General features: G+C 41.8%; 2 protein-coding genes across 5 annotated transcripts in view; both read left to right on the forward strand.

Annotated features, from left to right (window-relative positions):
* trim66 (tripartite motif containing 66) overlaps positions 1 to 20993 on the forward strand; it is a 337321-nt gene that overhangs the window by 62833 nt on the left and 253495 nt on the right. For 2 of the 3 annotated variants that reach the window (XM_069897373.1, XM_069897330.1), the window contains exon 1: positions 8634 to 8740. The exons of the other annotated variant lie outside the window; for it this stretch is intronic. The gene's annotated coding sequence lies outside the window, so the exon portion shown is untranslated. Of the gene's footprint in view, positions 1 to 8633; positions 8741 to 20993 lie in introns of those variants that run through there. 3 annotated transcript variants of the gene reach the window in all.
* LOC138742614 (uncharacterized) lies at positions 9169 to 18257 on the forward strand. 2 transcript variants are annotated; one of them, XR_011344281.1, is made up of 2 exons: positions 9169 to 10721; positions 15652 to 18257. XR_011344281.1 is itself a non-coding variant. In XM_069897271.1 (2 exons), exons 1-2 carry the CDS (start codon positions 10944 to 10946, stop codon positions 15954 to 15956), a joined length of 1239 nt encoding a protein of 412 aa, XP_069753372.1. In that variant the 5' UTR covers positions 10744 to 10943; the 3' UTR covers positions 15957 to 18212. The 2 variants fall into 2 exon arrangements, 1 of the variants encoding a protein (XP_069753372.1); XM_069897271.1 differs by lacking the exon at positions 9169 to 10721 and adding an exon at positions 10744 to 11877 and having other exon boundaries at positions 15652 to 18212.

Consider the following 20993-nt stretch of genomic DNA (forward strand, 5'->3'; position numbering starts at 1 on the left):
TCTCTTTAAAATAGACTCAATATTCCTTTCCTTAGTGAATAATGAAGAAAATAAATCATTTAAAATTTCCCCTGTCTCTTCTGACTCCTCACATCGCCTACCCCTCTGATCCTCAAAGGGCCCAATTTTATCCCTCACTATTCTTTTACCTTTAATGTACCTGTAGAAACCCTTTGGATTTATTTTTACCTTGCCTGCCTTCTCCAGCCTCTCCTTATAATGTAAACCTATAATTCAAGTGAATCTTTTCTGCACCAGTTGTAGCATGACATCCCTGCCCCTGTACTCAGCGGCCTAACTGGAGAATGCAAGTTGCTAAATGCCTTCTTCATCAGACTTTCTACTTGTCTCTTCACTTTTGTGGAACTATGTACATGCACTGTCTCGTCTCTCTGCTCTCTAACACTTTGCAGGGCCCAGTCGTTCACAATAATGCAGTAATTAAGTTCCTGGACTAATAATATAGAGGCACAAGTAAAGACTAAATTGGGGGAAAAAAAACAATAGACATTAGTCATGATGAGGCCAGAATCATTCATTCATTATGAGCACCTATTGGGTTACTAATGTCATTCAGGGAGGAAATCTGCCATACTTATTTGTTCAGGTTTATATATTAATAACTCTAAAGCAATTTGGTGAAGTCATTTTGGGATTGGCAATTATTGCTGGACTTGCCAATGTTGCTGAGGTTTAGTTCTTAGTCAAGACTTAACAATTACAGGGGCGTGGCTTGATGGTGAAGGAAGAAGAGATGTAATTCCGTCTTCCCCCAGTTGGACTGATAAATACCCGAATTAAAATACTTAAAAAGTCTGCTCAGAAGTTGTCTGAATTTTAAGAGATTACAATGGCTGCCAATACGAAGAAGTCAAAAACACAGACTGAGAAGAAACTTTCATTTAAAAGTACGGAAGAAATGAGGCCTACTTACCAAGTGGAATCCACGGAATCGCTTGGACAGCTACCTAAACAACAATGTGTACCAGCTCGGCTAAGTATTACCCCCGGCGCCCTCGAAAAATGGCACCAGGCTTCCGATTTTTTTTCTTCCTTTCAAGATCAGTGCGCCCGCAATGTCGGGCGCGCTGGAGAAGTGCCAGAATTGATCGAGTCGGCCCCAAAGCGTGATATCGCTGTGGGTCAACGCAGAGGCCCAAGGCAGCATGTCAGAAGACGCGCCTGCGTGGGCCTCAGCGCTGCCAGGCATGCGCGGTGCGTCAAGAGTACGTGAATTATTAGACTTCGTTGGGGAAGTCAGTCAGCAATGCTCTGAGTATACTGGGTCTGGTTCTGCAGGGGTGCAGACCAGAAGTTACAAGAACAACTGAATTAAAAGAACAACAGTTTAAAGCCTTGTCTCAAACTGAACAAACAGGAGAAGAAATACTGACTGCTGCTGAAGGGAAAGAAGGTCGGCCTCATGGTGAAACTAGTGATACTACTTTTGATGCTGTTTTTACAATTTTGAAATTTATAGATCATCAAATGGGTAACATGTCATCACAAATGTCTACTTCGATTGGTCATGGATTTATGAATATGACTGAAAAAATGAACAGTATTTGTGAAGAAGTTTCTGTTAAGAAAGATATCTCTGTTGTCAAAGCTGATGTTAATAGGTGCTTGAATAGAGTGGATATAGTTCAAGATAATTTTTAAAAGATAGAAGGTGCCTTTCAAGTTTGTAAAGAACAAGTGGACTGAAATAAAGAAAATATAGAAAAAGTGGAAGATTCTTTGGTCGGACTGGAAATTCAGAAGAAGGACTTGTTGAAGAAAATAGACTCTTTGGAAAATCAAAGTTGCTGGAATAATGTTAAAATAGTGAGAATTCCTGAAGGAATTGAAGGTCTGGATCCAATATTTTTTTTTTAAATGGATCCCCGAAGCATTAGGATTGGCATTTTTTCCAGAAGGTTTGGAATTAGATAGAACACATAGGGTTCTACAAAGTAAACCATACTTGGGTCAACCTCCAAGAGCTGTTTTGATTCATTGTCTACGCTACCAAGATAGGGAAACTATATTGAAAGGTGCAGTTCAAAATGCACGTAGATATCAATCCTCATTGATGGTACAAGGAAACAAGGTTTTCTTCTACCCAGATTTAAGTCAAGAAATTATTAAAAGGCGTAAAGAATTTAATTCTGCTAAGGAAGTGCTTTGGCGGAAGGGTTATAAATTTTCTTTTAGATACCCTGCAGTTTTGAAGATCTTTTATGGGAATTTCCAATCACAGTTCTTTGAGAGTGATCACGATGCTCTAATTTTTGCCAATTCTTTGCTAGACAGGGCTACTGAAAGGCATTCTTCGCCTAAGAGGAAGATATCTGATAAGAAGAATGGAAATGGGAATGGGAAGGCATCTCTGACTAACATGTCAAAATGTTTGATTGATATTGATGATCCAGAGCAAGTTTTGGGACTGAAATCATAAGGGTTGTGAGCTGATTAAGACTTATAATTTTGTAAGTCCGGTTGGGGGGATGGAGCTTGCTGAAGATTTCGGATGTTTTCCGCCACTAGTGGGAGTGATTTTATTTCTTTTCACACCCAGTTAAGTGGGGAGTTACTACCTTTGTAGTATTTATACAAAACAAATACTTTTCTCTAGTGCTAGTTTTACTTTGTTAAAGAGGGGTTGATTGATTCTTTAATTCATATTATATTTCAAGGGGAGCTTTAAATTTTATTATTGGAGAAGGGCAGGGGTCTTTTTTTTTGTTGTGAATGAAAGGAATAGAAAAAGGGGATTCTGAATTTGTTTTTACTTTATTTTGATAATAATGTCCAACCAGAATTTTGCAACGTTTAATGTGCAGGGTTTAAATAACCCAATTAAATGAAAACGAGTTTTAGTTTATATAAAAAAGATGAAAATTGATATTGCTTTTCTACAGGAAACTCATTTAACTGAAAGAGAACATTTGAAATTAAAGAGAGATTGGGTCGGTCATGTATTTTCATCTTCTTTTAATTCGAAAATGAGAGGAGTTGCGATTCTGATCCATAAGAAGATAGCATTTGAATTTGAATCTTTGGTGGAATCTGCTGGGGGAATTTTAATGATTAATTGTAAACTTTACGCGGAAGCATGGTCTTTGCTGAATGTGTACGCTCCTTATGTTGATGAGGAACAATTTATGTCTGAAGCTTTTCTAACTTTAAGTCAAGCTGAAGAAAATATTTTGATTGGGGGAGATTTTAATTGTGTATTAGATCCATTATTAGATAAATCCCCCAAAATTGTGAACAAATTAAAGGCAGTGGTTAAATTGATGTTACTGATGAATGATTTAAATCGGTTAGAAGTTTGGAGAAGATTAAACCCTACCGAGAAAGATTTTTTATTTTACTCTCCACGCCATAATTCTTTTTCAAGGATTGACTTTTTTTTAGTTCCTGCACATTTGCAATCATGTTTTATTCAAGCTGAATATAAGAGTAGAATTATTTCTGATCATTTATTGTTATTTATTTCTTGTGTTGGACTGGAAGTTAGTCAATCAACATTTCATTGGAGGTTTAATGTAATGTAACTGAAAAAAAACCGGAATTTGTAAAATTTATTAAGGATCAAATTGTTTATTTTTTAGATCTGAATAGGAATAAAGTTCAAAGCAATTTTACTCTATGGGATGCTTTGAAGGCATTTTTACGTGGTCAAATTATTAGTTATGCAACAAAGGAAAAGAAGAAGTTTTGGCAGAGACTTGGTCTTTGGAGAAACAGCTGATTTGGAAAAAGAATTCCAGAGGAATTGTATAGAGGATAATAAGGCAGTTTTGACAAAACTGAAGTTACGATATAATACATTACAAACATATCAGTTTGAACGTCTGATTCAAAGATCTAAACAGCGCTATTATGAATTAGGGATAGACCCCATAATATTTTGGCCTGGCAATTGAAAACAGAACAGATATCAAGAACTATTAATGCTGTGAGGAAAGATAATTCAGTTACTTTTAAACCTCAGGAAATCAATGACCAATTTTTTTATAATTTTATCAGAAATTATATACTTCTGAGGGAGTTCGAGATGACAGATTGATTGAATCTTTTTTGTCAGAATTAAATTTGCCAATATTAGGGGAAGATGATGTGAGGAAATTAGATTCTCCTTTTTCAGATTTAGAAATAAAGGATGTTATTCAACAAATGCCTAATGGGAAATCTCCAGGAGATGATGGGTTTACTGTTGATTTTATAAAGCTTTTTATGATGACCTGTCCTCTTTGTTTATGGACATTCTTCATCAGGTAACTCAAGGACAAGCCCTACCAGACTTGCGTTTAAGTGCAGTAATAACAGTTATACCAAAAAAAGACAGAGATTCTTTGAAAGTGGCTTCATATCGACCAATTTCTTTATTGAATGTCGATTATAAAATAATAGTGAAATTATTGGCCAATAGACTTGCAAAGTATTTACCACAATTGGTACATGCTGATCAGGCTGGTTTTTTAAAAAAATAGGTATGCCTCTGACAATATACTTAGAGCGATTTCATTGATTAATGCTTCACGACAGCGACCTGACCTATCAATGGTTGTTGGACTAGATACTGAGAAAGATTTTGATAGGGTCAAATGGAATTTTTTATTTAAAGTGTTAGAGAAATATAAGTTTGGACCCTTTTTTATTGGTTTGGTGAAGGCATTATATAAAATCCTGTAGCTAGGGTGACGACAAATGGTCAAACCTCTTCTTTCTTTAAATTATCATGTTCTACTCATCAAGGTTGCCCTTTGTCACCAGCTCTATTTGTGTTGGTAATTGAATCTTTAGCTCAGGCAATTTGACAGAATGAGAATATTAGAGTATAAAGTTAGCAGATGAGGAATATAAGATCAATTTATTTGTGGATGATGTTTTGATATATTTAACTAATCCAGAACGATCTTTAACTTACTTGCAAGAATGTTTGGAATGATATGGTAAATTATCAGGTTATAAAGTGAATTGGGATAAAAGTGAAATACTACCAATTTCTGAAGGAAACTACGACCAGTGTAGACAAATTACTAAGCTTCGATGGACTGATAAAATTAAGTATTTAGGGATAATGATTGAGGTTAAGATTCAATCATTGTATAACTTAAATTATGTACCATTATTGAGAAAGATTAGAGCTGATTTGATTAAATGGAAGGATTTACCTTTGTCTTTAATAGGTTGAGTAAACTGTATTAAGATTAATATTTTTCCACGAATCTAATATCTTTTTCAATTGATTCCTTGTCCCCTGTCAATATCTTTTTTTCATGATTTAAATAAAGCAGTTCACGAATTTTTATGGAAGGGAAAATTAGCAAGAGTAGCAATGCATAAAGTGACTTGGAAGTATGCTTTGGGAGGTTTGCAATGACCTCACTTCCAAAATTATTACAAGGCAGCTCAGTTAAGATTTATTAATCGTATGTTAGATGTTACGTGTCCCCCTCGTTGGGCCAAGGTGGAATTGGCTGGTAGATCGGAATCTTGTCCACATCAATTTGTATTTAAATGGAATTCTCTTTTGTTATAAAGATATGATGTACCAGTCCTGAAGCAGTTATTAGGGATTTGGAATAAAAGGAATTTATTAATAGGTTCCAAGTGTAAAATATCAGTTCAGGCTCCAATATATCAAAATAAGTTAATTCCTTTTACATAGAATAATAGATTTTTAAGAAAGTAGAAAAATAAAGGAATAAAATCATTGCAGGATTGCTTTGAAGAGGGTGAATTTTTATCATTTAAACAACTTAGAGAGAAATTTGGAATTTCAGGGAATTCTTTGTTTATTATGAAATTAGAGCATTAGTTAAAGAACATTTTAAAGACACTATGAAAAAATAAACTTAGATAAATCTAGGATTAAATGGAAAAGTGATTTAACTTGTGATATTGACCAGACTCACTGGGAGAGGATGTGTTTGGAAGGTGTGAATCAATTGCTTAATGTAAGATACAGTATGATTAATGATAATTTTTGGAATCAATTATATCTAACTCCTGAGAAATTGAGGAAATATGGATTGAGTAATTCAGAGTTGTGTTTTAGATGTGGATTATGTGTTGGAACTTTTTTACACTCAGTCTGGCTTTGTGATAAAGTTCAATCATTCTGGGATAAAATTAGGGATTTTCTTCAATATTTGTTTAAAATTCAATTTTTATTTAGATCCCAAAATTTTCTTGCTGTGTGGAATTGTTCCGTTTTTGGACTTGGGGTGAGATAAGTTTCAGATAGACTTTTTGCATTTAGCATTGACGGTGGCACGTAAATGTATTGCAATTTCTTGGAAAGATGAAGTTGAAATAAATGTAAATCGTTGGCATAATGAGTTGAAGTCTTGTATTTATATGGAAAAAATAACTTATAATTTACATGATAATTTTGATTTTTTTTTAATGAAGATGTGGTCACCTTATTTGAGATGTATGAACTTAGTAATATCTTAAATTGTGATAAATGTTTTTGCTTCCCTTGTGGGGTCTGTTGAGGGAGGTGGGGAAGGGATGGGATAGTTGTAGTTTTACTTTTAATGTTTATGTTATGGATTTTGTTTGTTGGGGGTGAGGGAGGGATGGGACAATTCTAGTTTTAGTTTTAATGTTATGGATTTTGTTAAAGTTTTTGTTTGAAAATTTTTAAATTAAGTTTTAAAAAAAGACTTAACAATTACAAATTGAACTTCATATCCACTGACATCCTATGAACTACAAAGGGTAAAAAAAAAGTATATGCATGGCAGATACAGCAGAATATACCAGATAAATACTTCTAGCACTGAATGCCCAGTGTGTTTAATTTAATTTTGAAAGAATAAAAGATGATGCCATATGGGCCTTCAAATCAGGTCTGGCATGAGGTAGAACAATAATTAGTCCTTGGCCTTAACTCTTCTTTCCCTCCTGGTTTACTATCTCAGTTCCCACATTGCTGATTTGAACTTAACTCTGCCACAGAGTTGGGAAGTTTGCCTGGGGTTAGCAGTCAATTTTAACAGACTGGGATTGTGTAAACAGGTGAAAAGTAATTTGGCAGCCATTTTATATTTGCATTGAGAAGAGCTGTGAAATGGATAATTAGTGTAACAGATTTCAACAGGGATTTTATTTGAAGGCTGCACCGGTAATTGGAATCAGGTGTCTTAGGCAGTTGGAGTTGAAAAGCTCAGATCAGCAGGAAGCTGATTGGGCAATAGAGATCAAGTGATCCAGGGAACTTGTGTCACAGGGTGATATTAATTCACTTCAACTCATCAGTGAATGGATTAGTTATTACTGCCTGGAGTTCCACATAGTAGATGCAGCAGTGAGTAGGAAATTTACATTTTTTTTTCTACATTGGCCTTGTAATCACCTATTGCAAAAACTTTAAAAAATGCATGTTTTTTTCCTCAGATATTGGAGGGGGAGCAGAATTGACTGGTTCATTCCTGTTCTCTGTAGTTTGTACCCTGTAATGGTGTTGATTTCCTCCAGTTTTCTCCAACATCATAAGGATGTATATCTTGGTATTTAGGTATGTTACATTGCTACTGGTGTGGATGGATTCTAGAATCAATGGGTATGTGGGAAAATGGGTTACTGGGTAATTAATGGCAAAATGGAATTGATCTGAGTTGGCACTAACTTGTGGGGCTAAATGGTGATTTAAAAAAAAAAAAAAAAAATCTATATTGTAAGGAAATATGAACTAGATCAAATAAAACATCAGGCATTTGGCTCTAAAATATACTCCTCCTCAATAATAAGGTACACCTCGCATCCTTTCTAAATCTTTCCTTCTCACCTACAATCTATGCAGTCTAGATTTAATGCCCAAGTCTGTGGAAAAGTCTGACTATTTACCTTATCTGTAACCTTCATGATTTTATGAGCAGTGAGTTTCTCCCCCCTCCCTCCCACCCCCATATTTGCCTCCTTTTCAAAATGGAGAAAAATCCCAGTCTATCCAGCCTCTCCCGAAAATTCAAGCTTCCTAGTCCAAGTTATATTCAAGTGACTCTTTTCTACACCAGTTGTTGCATAATATCCCTGTTCCTGTACTCTACGCCTTAATCAGTGAATGCAAGTTGCCTGGTTAACAAAGCCCCTGATTGTATGTCATCCATTTCATGTACCACTACTTTTATCACCTCTTCTGGGCAGAAGAGAGAGAAGAGTTGGTCTGGTGCTCATATTCCACCCCATCAGCCTTCATATTCAACAGATCCTTTTCTGCAATTTCTACTACCTTCAAAGAATTTCTAGTATCTTCTGGTCTTTCCCAATTTGCAGGGACTGGTCCCTTCGAGGCTCAGTTCCACTCTTCTGTCCCCACCAACCATCTTTCCGTTTGAAAGTGAAGAAGAACCAACTCCTATCCTTTCACTTTTTCCCTTCCTACTATCCTGTGGCCCAAAAACAAGTACTTCTAGCTGACGCAGCGGTACACTTGTCCTTTTTCCATTCTTATGAACTGCATTCTGTGTTCATCAAGGGGTCTCCTCCACATTGGAGAAAGAAGAGCTCAGGTGACCTGAGGAGCAGCAGTTTGAATTTAAAAAAAAAGTGAAGTGACAGCAGCAAGAAGCTGATTGGAAGAAGAGAGGTCACGTGATCTGAGGATCTGCTGCAGTTAGAATTTAAAAAAAGGCGAGGCAGCAGCGAGAAGCTGAATTTCACTAAAAGTGAGGACAGGCCATTGTCGATGTGGTAAAGCTTTGGCGAGAGTAGGTCAAAGATGAGGGTTATAATGAGGGTAAGTGAACTGTGTATTACATTAAATTGTTAATAGACTAAGTAGAATATTTGTAGGACTAGTGCTCGGTGGGGAGTGTAGGATATGAGGTCCCTGGGGAAAGTCCATCTCCCTGATGCCCACATCTGCGCCAGATGTGCTGAGATGTAGCTCCTTGCGGACTGTGTTAAGGAACTGGAGCTGTGGCTTGATGACCAACTGCTCATTAGGGAGGGTGAGGAGATAATAGACAGGAGCTACAGGAAGTTAATAGAGTGCACCTCTTTGGCTGTTCCCCTCAGTAACCAGTTTATCGCCCGGGATGGTATTGCCGAGGATGGCCTGACACAGGACAAATGTGGTGACCAGGTCTCCAGCAATGAGTTTGGCACCATGATGCAAAAGGTGAAGAGGCATGCAGTTGTGATCAGCGATTCTATAGTGAGTGTTTGGAGCTCAATGAGGGATCAATGGGCAAAATGGCTGTCTTCATTATCGATAATCCTTACACAGCTGGAATCGCTCTGTGCTTCCCTGCTTGGCACTGGCATTGGTTCTAGCTGAATGGGTTTATGGATAAGGAAGATGGCCATTTTACCCACTCATCCTGTGTGCTGGAACGGGCCCGAAGCAACTCGTATTGGGCTAGAGCCTCTGATATTGGTCAGGTCAGTGGTGCCCCCTGGCAAGTGATGCCCCAGTTCTCTGCCCCACCTCTGGATATGCCTCTGGGATCATCACAAGCTGGGTCCAAGTCAACATTGTTTCCTTAAAGGAAAATTATGCCTGACAAACCTACTACAACTTTTTGAGGAGATAACAGGATAGAGTGGGAAGAAGCAGTGGATGTTGTGTACTTGGACTTCAAAAGGCCTTTAACAAGGTGTCACATACGAAACTGCTAAACCAGATGAGAGCTCATGGAATTACAGGAAGGATACTTGTGTGGGTAGAGCATTGGCTGATTGGCAGGAAACAGGGAATTAAGGGGATCCTATTCGGGTTGGTTGCCTTGGATACATTAGCAGAATGGGCAAGGAGATGGTCGATGAAATGCAATGATTCACTTTGTTAGGCAGACTATAATTCAGATGGGGAGAAAATTCAAAATTCAGAGGCCAAAAGGTTCTTGGGAGTCCTCATGCAGGATCTCCTAAAGGTTAACCTCCAGGATGAGTCAACAGTGAAGAAGGCAAATGCAATATTAGCATTCACTTCTCGAGGAATAGCATATTCCATAGGGCGCAGGTGAGACATTACTTGGAGTACTGTGCTTAGTGTTATAGATAGAGAATTTAGGTTAAAAAGGGCTTAAGTTAAAATGTGATGATTAATCATAAAAGGGGAAGCCAGAATAGACAGGGAGCTTACCATAAAAGTTTAGCTGTACAATGTTATAACAAACAGAGATCTTTCATGGTCACAAAGAGACATGTAGGAGCCAAAGATTGATAAAAGAGTGAAAAACAGAATTTAGTGTGTGCAGAGTTCGTAGTGTACGTAACAAACATGATAATTACAAATGCAAGTGTACTTAGAATGATTTTGCAAAAACTAACCAATTAAAACAGTGTTAAAGAGGAGGGGAAGGACAAGCAAAAAAGGTATAAAAATCAATGCACTGTATGTATCGGAGCTTGACTTGGCGAGAAGCCAGTTGAGTCCAACTCTGCAGACTTGTAAATAAAGCTTGTCGTGTCACCGACTTTAAAGAGACTCATGTGTGAGAATTTGTACTTCTGACAACTGGGGGATCGTCCGGGATCTACACTCCAGCCGTGGGAGGAGGCGAGAAAGGGGGACATCGGAGGTGGTGCACCCCGCTGAGTTCAGCGGCTCCTAGTCCCTTGCTCGTCGCCTCGGGCGGCTTGAGCGAGTGGTATCCGGACAAGGTGACACGACAAGACGAAAAGGAGAGGGGTGACGGTTCAATCCCCAGGAAGACACCGGTAAGTGACGACTTACGATTGTGGTGTGGGGATTGACGGACGAGACCACCCAGGTAACGGTCATGACGGAATAAAACAAATATAAAACGATAAATCAGGTGAAGAGCCTTTGTCGTGGCATGAGGACCCTGTCGTGGGACCTTAGGATAGACCCCAGGGAAACCTCGGTGGGAACCAGCAGAGGGATAGTACCTCCGACGAGACGTCCGAGACGAAAGGGAGTAGGGTCCCGAACGGGGGGTCCTCAGCAACGATAAACGGATCTAGGCGGGAAAATGGGAGGATCAAAATCTAAGGGCTCGTCTGAAAGATCAGGACTTTTCCCGGGGGTTCCCCTTGACAGCCCTTTGGGGAGAATGTTTGAAAATTGGGATAGTAAACGATATCGAGACAAAGACAAGAAAAAGATGGTTCAATATTGTCTTCTTTGGTCGAAACAGCCTATCAAAGGTTCCTCGGTCTGGTGGCCGAAATTTGGATCTGATGAGGATTGGGTTAGACAAGCATTAAACATATATGGAAACTCGAGACAAAAGGTGAATCAAGAAGAGTCGGCGTATGCATTTTGTTGGGTTCCCTGGCCAAGATCCTTAACAAAATGTTTTAAATTGAGGGTAGCGGGAGAAAAGAAGTGGGAACCTTTGGACAACCTCCCCCCTCCTTATGTTCCCCCGGTGCCCACTGCGCCTGAGGGAAGCTCGCTGCTGGAGGGGAAAGGTGATGAATCTGATTGTCCCGCAAGGGGCTGGGAACGAAGGGATGAATTAAGGGAGTCGGACCCTAAACTTAAACCGGTAAACCGACCCTGGACCAGATCCCAGACTGGTCCAGGACCATCGAAGGCTCCAGTAAGCCTAAATCCCCTGAAGGAAGTTCCTATGGGAGGACCGGGAGGGGGAACGGGATATGTAAACGTTCCCCTAACCAGTACTGAGGTGCGGGGACTTAAGAAGGAAATGAAAAGTCTATTGGAAGATCCCATGGGACTGGCCGAACAGTTCGACCAGTTCCTGGGATCAAACACATATACCTGGGAAGAGATGCACGCAATAATGGGAACATTATTCTCACCCCAGGAGAGGCAGATGATTCGACAGGCTGCCCTCCTCATGTGGGAACGTGAACAACCTGGGGACCCCAGACCCCATGAACAAAAATATCCCCTGAATGAACCCAGGTGGGACAAACGAACACCCGAGGGATTGGCAAGTATGAGGCAATACAGAGAGTGGACGATTAAAGGAATACGGGAGGCTGTGCCAAAGGGTCACAATTTCGCAAAGGCATTTGGGAACCACCAGGGGAAAGATGAGTCCCCTACTGATTTCTTGGAGAGGGTGAGAAAGAATGTCCAACAGTATGCGGGTGTGGACCCTAGTACACCAATGGGTGAACAGCTTATTCGAATTGAATTTGTGTCCAAATCGTGGCAGGACATTAGGAAGAAACTAGAAAAGGAGGAGGGCTGGAATGAAAAACCCTTGAGCGACCTGTTGAAAAAGGCGCAAAGAGTATATGTGCAGAGGGAAGAGGAAGGTCAAAAGAGGGCAGCGAAGATTATGGTACAGACTATCCGACAGATAAATGCCGAGTCCAGAGGGGAAAGGAAACAAAACCCTCCTCTAAGCAACCCAAGATATCCAAGAGAGGGGAGACCCAGGAGACCCGCTAAGTGCTATTACTGTAACGAGGAAGGACACTTCAAGAGGGAATGCCCACTAGAAGAGGGAAGTGCAGACCCTCGAACTCATGGAAGAAGATTAGGGGGGTCAGGGGTTCTGGGTGTTGGGGACCAAGTATAAGAGGGAACCCTTGGTAAAACTAAATTGGTCCCCAGGGAGAAGAGTTGGTGTTTATGGTGGACACGGGAGCGGAACGAAGTAGTGTAATAACTGTGCCGATTGGGACCGAGCCTGTAAAAAGCAATTTGAAAATTTCTGGGATAGAAGGGGCTCCCAGAATGGTATTGATAATTCCCCAAGTGACAGTGAAGCTGGAAGGGAGAGAAGGGGTACAGGACCTCTTGTTGTTACCGTCGGCCGGATTTAACCTCCTAGGAAGAGATTTACAGGCTCTCCTAGGTTTGGGTGCTCTCCCTGTGGACAGAGAAGTGCGAGTCCACCTCTGTGCTCTGAAGGAGGAGGATGAATGGCAGATTGACGAGAGAGTCTGGTATAAGAAGGGAAATCGAGGAGGTCTGGACATCCCACCTTTACATGTCACATTAATACCAGGTCATCAGCCGGTAAGGAAACGTTAGTATCCTATTTCTTTGGAAGGGAGGAAGGGGCTACAGCCGGTAATTGAGACCCTAATACGAGACGGACTCTTGGAGGAATGCATGTCACCCTATAACACCCCTATACTCCCAGTAAAGAAGCCGGATGGATCCTATCGTCTAGTTCAGGATCTGAGAAGTTTGAATGCTATTGTTCAAACCTGCCACCCGGTGGTGCCCAATCCCTATACTATCATGAGTCGGATTCCCCCAGACCATGAGTGGTTTAGTGTTATCGACCTGAAGGATGCCTTCTGGACGTGCCCACTAGAAGAGGGAAGTAGAGATATGTTCGCGTTTGAATGGGAGAATCCATGGACAGGTAGACGGAGGCAGCTTCGGTGGACCGTATTGCCCCAAGGGTTCACTGAATCTCCGAACCTGTTTGGACAAATGCTAGAACAGATCTTGGCGGACTATCCACGGTCCGATGATTCCCAACTGATGCAGTATGTGTATGATCTGCTGTTATCAGGACCCAAGGAACAGGAAATGAGGGGAGATACAATTAGACTCTTGAATTATCTGGGGAAAAAGGGTCTGCGAGTGTCCAGGAACAAGTTACAGTTCGTTGAGAGGACTGTGGTATACCTGGGACACCAGATAAGTAAAGGACAGAGACGGATTACCCCTGAACGGATTGCGGGAACCACCAGAATGCCGTTACCCCGTAATAAGAAGGAAATAAGACAATTCCTGGGGCTCTTAAGTTACTGTAGGTTATGGATAGAGGACTACTCAGCGTTGGTGAAGTTTATGTATGAAAAGCTGACAAATGAAGATGAATATCCATTGAAATGGACCCAGGAGGAGAAGGGATGGTTTGAGGACTTGAAGCATCGCCTGACGCGGGCCCCAGTACTCACTCTGCCCTCTTTAAAACAACCCTTCCAGCTATTTGTCACTCATAACCAAGGAACAGCTGTGGGAGTTTTGACGCAGGAAAAAGGCGGTCAGCGACACCCAGTGGCTTTCCTGTCCAAAATGATGGACCCAGTGTCTCGCGGATGGCCGACGTGTATCCAGGGAGTAGCGGCTGCTGCTCTGTTGGTGGAGGAGGCACGCAAACTCACTTTTGGAGGAAGGATGACTGTGTACACCTCCCATTCTGTGAGTGTTCTATTAGCACAAACCGCCCATCGATGGCTGACTGATTCCCGCATATTAAAGTACGAGACCATTTTAATGGTCGGAGAAGACCTACAGTTTGCTAAGAATAATAGTTGCAACCCAGCTCAGTTTTTATACGGTGGTGAAACAGGGGAAGAAGTGGAGCACGACTGTGTCGAGTTGACGGATCTCCAGACCAAGACCCGAGAGGACCTTTGCGATACTCCCCTGGGAGAGGGATATGAATTCTACATTGACGGCTCCGCCAGATGTGTTGACGGAATGAGGAGAAGCGGGTATGCCATAATAGAAGGAGATGCTTGAGAAGTGGTAGAATCCGTGAGGCTACCCGGAAGCTGGTCGGCACAGTCCTGCGAACTATATGCCTTGCAGAGAGCCCTCAGAGTACTGGCAGAGAAAACTGGAACAATTTACACTGACTCCAAATACGCATACGGGGTAGTGCATACCTTTGGTAATATCTGGAAGGAGCGCGGTCTGATTACATCAAGAGGAAAGGAATTAGCACACGAACAGATGATGACTCTGACTTTGGAAGCCCTGACATTACCCCGGGAAATAGCAGTAGTCTACATACCAGGCCATCAGAGGGAAGATACCCCGACCGCAATTGGGAACAGACTGGCTGATGAAGAGGCCAAAAGGGCGGCCATGCAACAGGAAGTCCGTTTGCTGACCTTAATCCCAATAAGACAAGGTATAAAAAAAGCTCCCATTTTCACTGCTAAGGAAGAAAAGGACATGGCTCAGCTGGGCGCAAGCCAGCTGCCTGATGGAACATGGAAGACACCGGATGGAAAAATGGTTCTAAATAAAGAAATAACTCGCAATATTTTAAAACACTTGCATCATCAGAGCCACTGGGGCACCCAGGCCTTGTGCGACACAGTGCTTCGAGAATATGTGTGTAAGGGGATCTACACCTTGGCCCAACAGAAGGTGCAGAACTGCCACATCTGCACAAGAATTAATAAGAAGGTAATGAGGACGAATACCGTGGGAGGTCAACCGTTGGCCATACGCCCCTTCCAAAGAATCCAGATTGACTTCAGAGTTACCTCAAGTCCAAAGATGGAAGTATCTGTTGGTGGTGATGGATCACTTTACCCAATGGGTGGAAGCCTTCCCAACAGTAAATGCTACAGCCTCCACAGTAGCTCGCCTCCTCCTAGAGCAGGTGATCCCCAGATATGGCATAATGGATTCTATAGACTCGGACAGGGGTCCACATTTTTGCTCCAAAGTCCAGCAATTGATTTGTGATGCATTGCAGGTCTCTTGGAAATTGCATACCCCTTGGCATCCACAAAGCTCAGGGAGGGTTGAATGTATGAATGGAACCCTAAAGACGCAATTGACAAAATTAATGGTGGAGACTAAAATGCCTTGGATAAAGTGTCTGCCCCTGGCTTTATTGAGAATTCGTACTGCCCCACGCAGGGATGTGGGGGTGTCCCCTTATGAGATGATGTTTGGGTTTCCCTTCTGGAGTACAGTTGAGGGGTGTCCCACCTTGGGGGAAGGGGATATTTTTGTTAGGAACTATTTACAGGCACTGTCACGCTCTCTTACAGATTTACGAAAGAGGGGACTATTGGCACAAACACCACCTCTAGACTTTTCTTTACACAAGGTGGAACCAGGAGACTGGATTCTCATCAACACCTGGAAAACTGAAAAACTCCAGCCACAGTGGGAAGGTCCATTCCAAGTTCTCTTGACTACAGAGGCTGCAGTACGAACAAGAGAGAAGGGGTGGATGCACGCATCCAGATTTAAGGGACCTGTAGAGGTGCCTCAGGACCCTGATATGGACTCAGATTGGACTTGTGTTCCTGGAGACAAACCTCTTACTTTGCGATTTCGCAGGAAGACTTGATTGACAATGTTATTGTTATATGCTTTGGTTTTTCTTGGTTTGCCTATGTCTTTGTCAGGTCTGAAGTGTAAGAAGTGCAGAGACACAGTAGTCCTTTTTCAGGACCGCACTTGGGAAAGAAAGGAGGGTAGTTTCATTTCCCATACCTCAGTTCCTAAGAAATGCTGGGCAGAAAATACCACCCAACATCCATATACCCCTTGTACGGAGAATGAGGGAAGTAGTGTGGGTCATTATGTACAGATTCCTAATAGTACTCCTTTCCCTCTTAACAGTTGGCCCTGGGAGGGTGAGTCAGGCCCACCATGCCCTAATGGACTCTGGTTCTGCATACACCAGCGTACTGTTCCGGTAGAGAGTCCCACTCCACACTCGGGAGTGCCTGCCCCTTTGGGGCATCCGGACTTGGTTCGGGTCCATCCAAATGGCCATTAAAGTTTTGGCCACGCAGTTGGGGGAGACAACCGTTTTGTTGATCTTGCAACTAGAATTGCAGGAACTTTTAATGTAACCAATTGTTGGGTCTGCGGAGGTCCACGGATGTCAGAGCAATGGCCTTGGTGGGGGAGTCCCTCGATTCATGGACCATGATCTCCCGGGTTTGGACCACTAACCGAACAAGGTCAAGGGAGAATTGGTCTCTTTCCAACATCCCCTCCGGTTTTTATTTCCTCCCACGAGCCGGCAAGTACCCGGTAGGAAAAAGTCCCTGCAAGGCTGTATGGATCTGCATTTCGCCTGGTAATTTCACTTGGTTTCCTAAACCCCTGACTTGGTTCTTATCCACTGTTTTTAAGACTGATTGCCTACCTCTGTCTAATAGCAGTTTTCAGCTTTGGAATTGTAGCAGCTCCACCATCACAGGACCATACCAATCAAACCCCACCCTTAAAAGGGTTTGGGAACGGGGATATGGAGTCTCCCCAAATGGGTTATTCTGGGTGTGTGGTGATAAAGCGTATACCCGCCTCCCCTTGCAGTGGAGTGGAACTTGTTTCCTGGGAATAATCCGCCCAGAATTTTTCCTCCTACCCCACGATCACGGTCATAAATTGGGAGTGAAGGTTTTTGATGCATTACACCGTCGACCCCGCTCCAGCACGGTGCATTTGGGACAGTGGGGAGATGATTGGCCTCCGGAACGAATAATTGAATATTATGGTCCCACTACATGGGCCCAAGATGGATCCTGGGGTTACCGTACTCCTATTTATATGCTAAATCGCATTATTCGCTTGCAGGCGATCCTTGAGGTTGTTACAAACCAGACGGCTCTAGCCCTGCAATTGCTTGCATCCCAGCAGGGTCAGATGCGCTCTGCCATCTATCAGAACTGTCTGGCCCTGGACTATTTGCTGGCCACAGAAGGGGGTGTATGTGGAAAGCTTAATTTGACTAACTGCTGCTTAAAGATTGATGATAATGGCCAAGCCGTTCGCAAAATCGCTGATAATATTTGCACTTTGTCCCATGTACCAATCCAGACCTGGCATCCTTTCACAAAATTAAATTGGTTGGACAAATGGTTTGGAGGAACCTGGTGGCGCACCTTATTGTGGGTCATCGGGGGTGTTTTGTTCCTCCTGCTTGTTTTACCCTGTCTTATTCCCTGTCTGCGCAGCCTAGTGATTTCGATGGTCCAGCAGACCATGCAGCCAGGGGGCCTGGGAGACCCAGTTAGAATTTTACTTCAGCACGAAATTGATTTATCAGAAGATGGTTCTCTTCCCTGGGTTAAGGCCCCCATTCAGAAATAGTACACACATTTTAAAGAAAGAAAGGGGTGGATTGTTATAGATAGAGAATTTAGGTTAAAAAGGGCTTAAGTTAAAATGTGATGATTAATCATAAAAGGGGAAGCCAGAATAGACAGGGAGCTTACCATAAAAGTTTAGCTGGACAATGTTATAACAAACAGAGATCTTTCATGGTCACAAAGAGACATGCAGGAGCCAAAGATTGATAAAAGAGTGAAAAACAGAATTTAGTGTGTGCAGAGTTTGTAGTGTACGTAACTAACATGATAATTACAAATGCAAGTGTACTTAGAATGATTTTGCAAAAACTAACCAATTAAAACAGTGTTAAAGAGGAGGGGAAGGACAAGCAAAAAAGGTATAAAAATCAATGCACTGTATTTATCGGGGCTTGACTTGGCGAGAAGCCAGTTGAGTCCAACTCTGCAGACTTGTAAATAAAGCTTGTCGTGTCACCGACTTTAAAGAGACTCGTGTGTGAGAATTTGTACTTCTGACACTTAGTTTTGGGTGCCATTTTTGAGAAAGGATGTGCTACCATTGGAGAGGGTTTAGAGAAGATTTATTAGAATGATACCAGGAATGAAAGGGTGAGCATATGAGGAATGATTGACAGCTCTTGGACTGGATTCATTGGAGTAGTACAGGTTTGGGGGGAGGAGGTGGAGAAATCTCATAGTGGCATTTTGAATGCTGTAAGACCTGGACAGGGTAGATGTGATACAGTTGTTTCCCATGGTAGGGGAATCTAGGCCACAGTTTCAGGAAAATAGGGCATCAAATTAAAACCGAAGTGCAGGGAAATTTCTTTAGCCAGTGGGTTATGAGTCTGACTCTTGTTTCCACAGGTGGCAGTGGAAGCAAGGTGATTGGATGTTTGTAAGACAGAACTTGACAGGTATTTGAATAGTCAGGGCATCATGTGTTTTGGGTAGAAGGTCAGGGAGTGGGGCAGAGTGACAAGCATCAGCTCATGATTAAATGGGTTGATTAGTCTACTTCTGCTCTTGCATCTTGGGGAGAAACCAAAAATTGTGATTGCTCTGTGGAGCACCTGTGTTCTCCACTCAGAGCTGACTCTTCATCGAGACTCCCTGCTGCTAATGAAGAGGTAATCCTTTCTTTTCAAAGCGAGTTCTGTGAGTCTCTCTCTCTCTGCACCCCGTCTGCATTCCCTGCCAACGTGGCCTCTCTGCTGTTAGCTTGTGCTGCTGCCGTGCCCCTTCTGCACTCTTTTTCCCTGCCTTTTTGATCTGGAACCTGTCTGCTTTTTGCTTGTACCTTGACAAAGGGGTCAGGCCTAAAGCGTCGGTTATATGTATATCATTGCACGATGCAGGACCTCCTGAGTTTTTTTAAGCAATTGGTATGAACTTCAATTGCAGCAACTGCTGACTATCCTGTTTCATCTCACGTCTTCCTGCACTGCATTTCACCTCTGCTATGGTCTTTTGTCACTATCCTTTCTTCCATGTCCTCACACTCCAACTGCTCCCGTTGACCAGATTTATATCTTATTCCCATGGTCATCCCAGTTTTACCCTGTCAGAGAAATGAGCCCTCACCAAAATTCTCTAGCCAAACAGCCTTTTTTGGTCTACTTCCTCGTTTTAAAATCTTGTCTCTGACATGAAAGATTGGCTTTCCTTCTCTTGCTGCAGAAGTGACCATCCTATAGAATCGTTCCAATTCTTTTAAAATATTTGAAAACCAAGAACATGACAACACAGACACTGATCTTTCATCATTACTAGTGTGTGCTTAACTTTTTTCTGTCAAGTCCCACTGAGCTGCACCCAGATCTTTCCCCTCCAAACCTTTTGTCCATGTATCTGTCCAAATTTTTCAAAAATATCAAAATTGAGCCTGCATTTACCACTTAGCTGGCAGTTCATTCCGCATTTGCACCACTCTCTGCGAGAAGAAATTGTTCCTAATGTTCAATTTAAACTTCCCCTTTTCACGCTTAACACATGTTCACTGATTTTTAATCTTTCCTAACCTCAAGGGAAAATGCCTGGCTTGTATTTACTCCATCTATACCCTCATAATTTTGTATACCTCTATCAACTCATACCTCATGCTTCAGGGAATAAAGTTCTAACTTGTTTATCCTTTCCCTGCAACCCAGTTCCTGAAGTCTGGGCAACATCCTTGTAAATCTGCTCTGCACTCTTCACCTTGTTGATATCTTTCCTGTAGTTATGTGGCCCAATCTGTGCACAATGCTCCATATTTTGCCTCACCAATGTTTCATACAACTTCAACATAACATCCCAATTCTACTACTCAGTCTTTGGATTTATGAATACCAATATGCCAAAAGTTCTCTTTCTGACCCTATCTACTTGTGATATCACTTTCAAGGACTCAGCAGCAATCCTCAAAGCACACCACTGGTCATTGCCATCAGCCAGGAAGGCAATCGTTCACTCATCTACTTAAAAAAAAATACACTTTAAAAAAAAAACTGAGCAGCCTATCCTGAGGATCTGTTGAATAGTTTAAAACATTGCTCTGGTCTACACCGACAGATAACAAACACTGCAAGAATTGTATTGTCTGGAAAGGAAGAGTTAATTCATAAAATAACAACAGTTATATACCATGAAAGTCATCAATAAATGGTTTCCAGCTTTCTTCAAACTTAGCAGTGGTTTCTCAAGATGACTTCTGATGTTTTCCAGATTTAAGAAAGACAACATGAGAAAACTATTGATATAATGTAGGAGAATCAGTGTCTTTCCATTTAAGTACAATGGCCCTTCCAGCTAATAGTGTAGAAAAAGCTACCACTTGATTATGCAGAAGTAAATAAACAATCGAAAGCCAAAAAAAGAGCAGTAGAGGGGTCAGGTTGTACTTGAAAAATCAGAATCATTGATTGAGTTGAAAAAAAATAATTCCAGAATTTTTATAACACTGAACATGATCAAAACCTATGAGTCAATGAAGCCACTTCAATATTAACATAACATAACAATTACAGCACGGAAACAGGCCATTAGGCCCTTCTAGTCCACACCGAACCAAACACCCCTTTCTAGTCCCACCTCCCTGCACAATGCCCATAACCCTCCATCTTCATCTCATCCATATACCTGTCCAACCTTTTAAATAATACAATTGACTCCGCCGCCACTATTTCTCCCGGAAGCTCATTCCACACGGCTACCACTCTCTGAGTAAAGAAGTTCCCCCTCATGTTACCTCTAAACCTCTGCCCCTTAATTCTTAACTCATGTCCTCTTGTTTTAATCTTTCCTCCTCTTAACGGAAA

This window comes from Narcine bancroftii, chromosome 1 (assembly GCF_036971445.1).
Source record: "Narcine bancroftii isolate sNarBan1 chromosome 1, sNarBan1.hap1, whole genome shotgun sequence".
In the NCBI taxonomy this organism is placed as follows: domain Eukaryota; kingdom Metazoa; phylum Chordata; class Chondrichthyes; order Torpediniformes; family Narcinidae; genus Narcine; species Narcine bancroftii.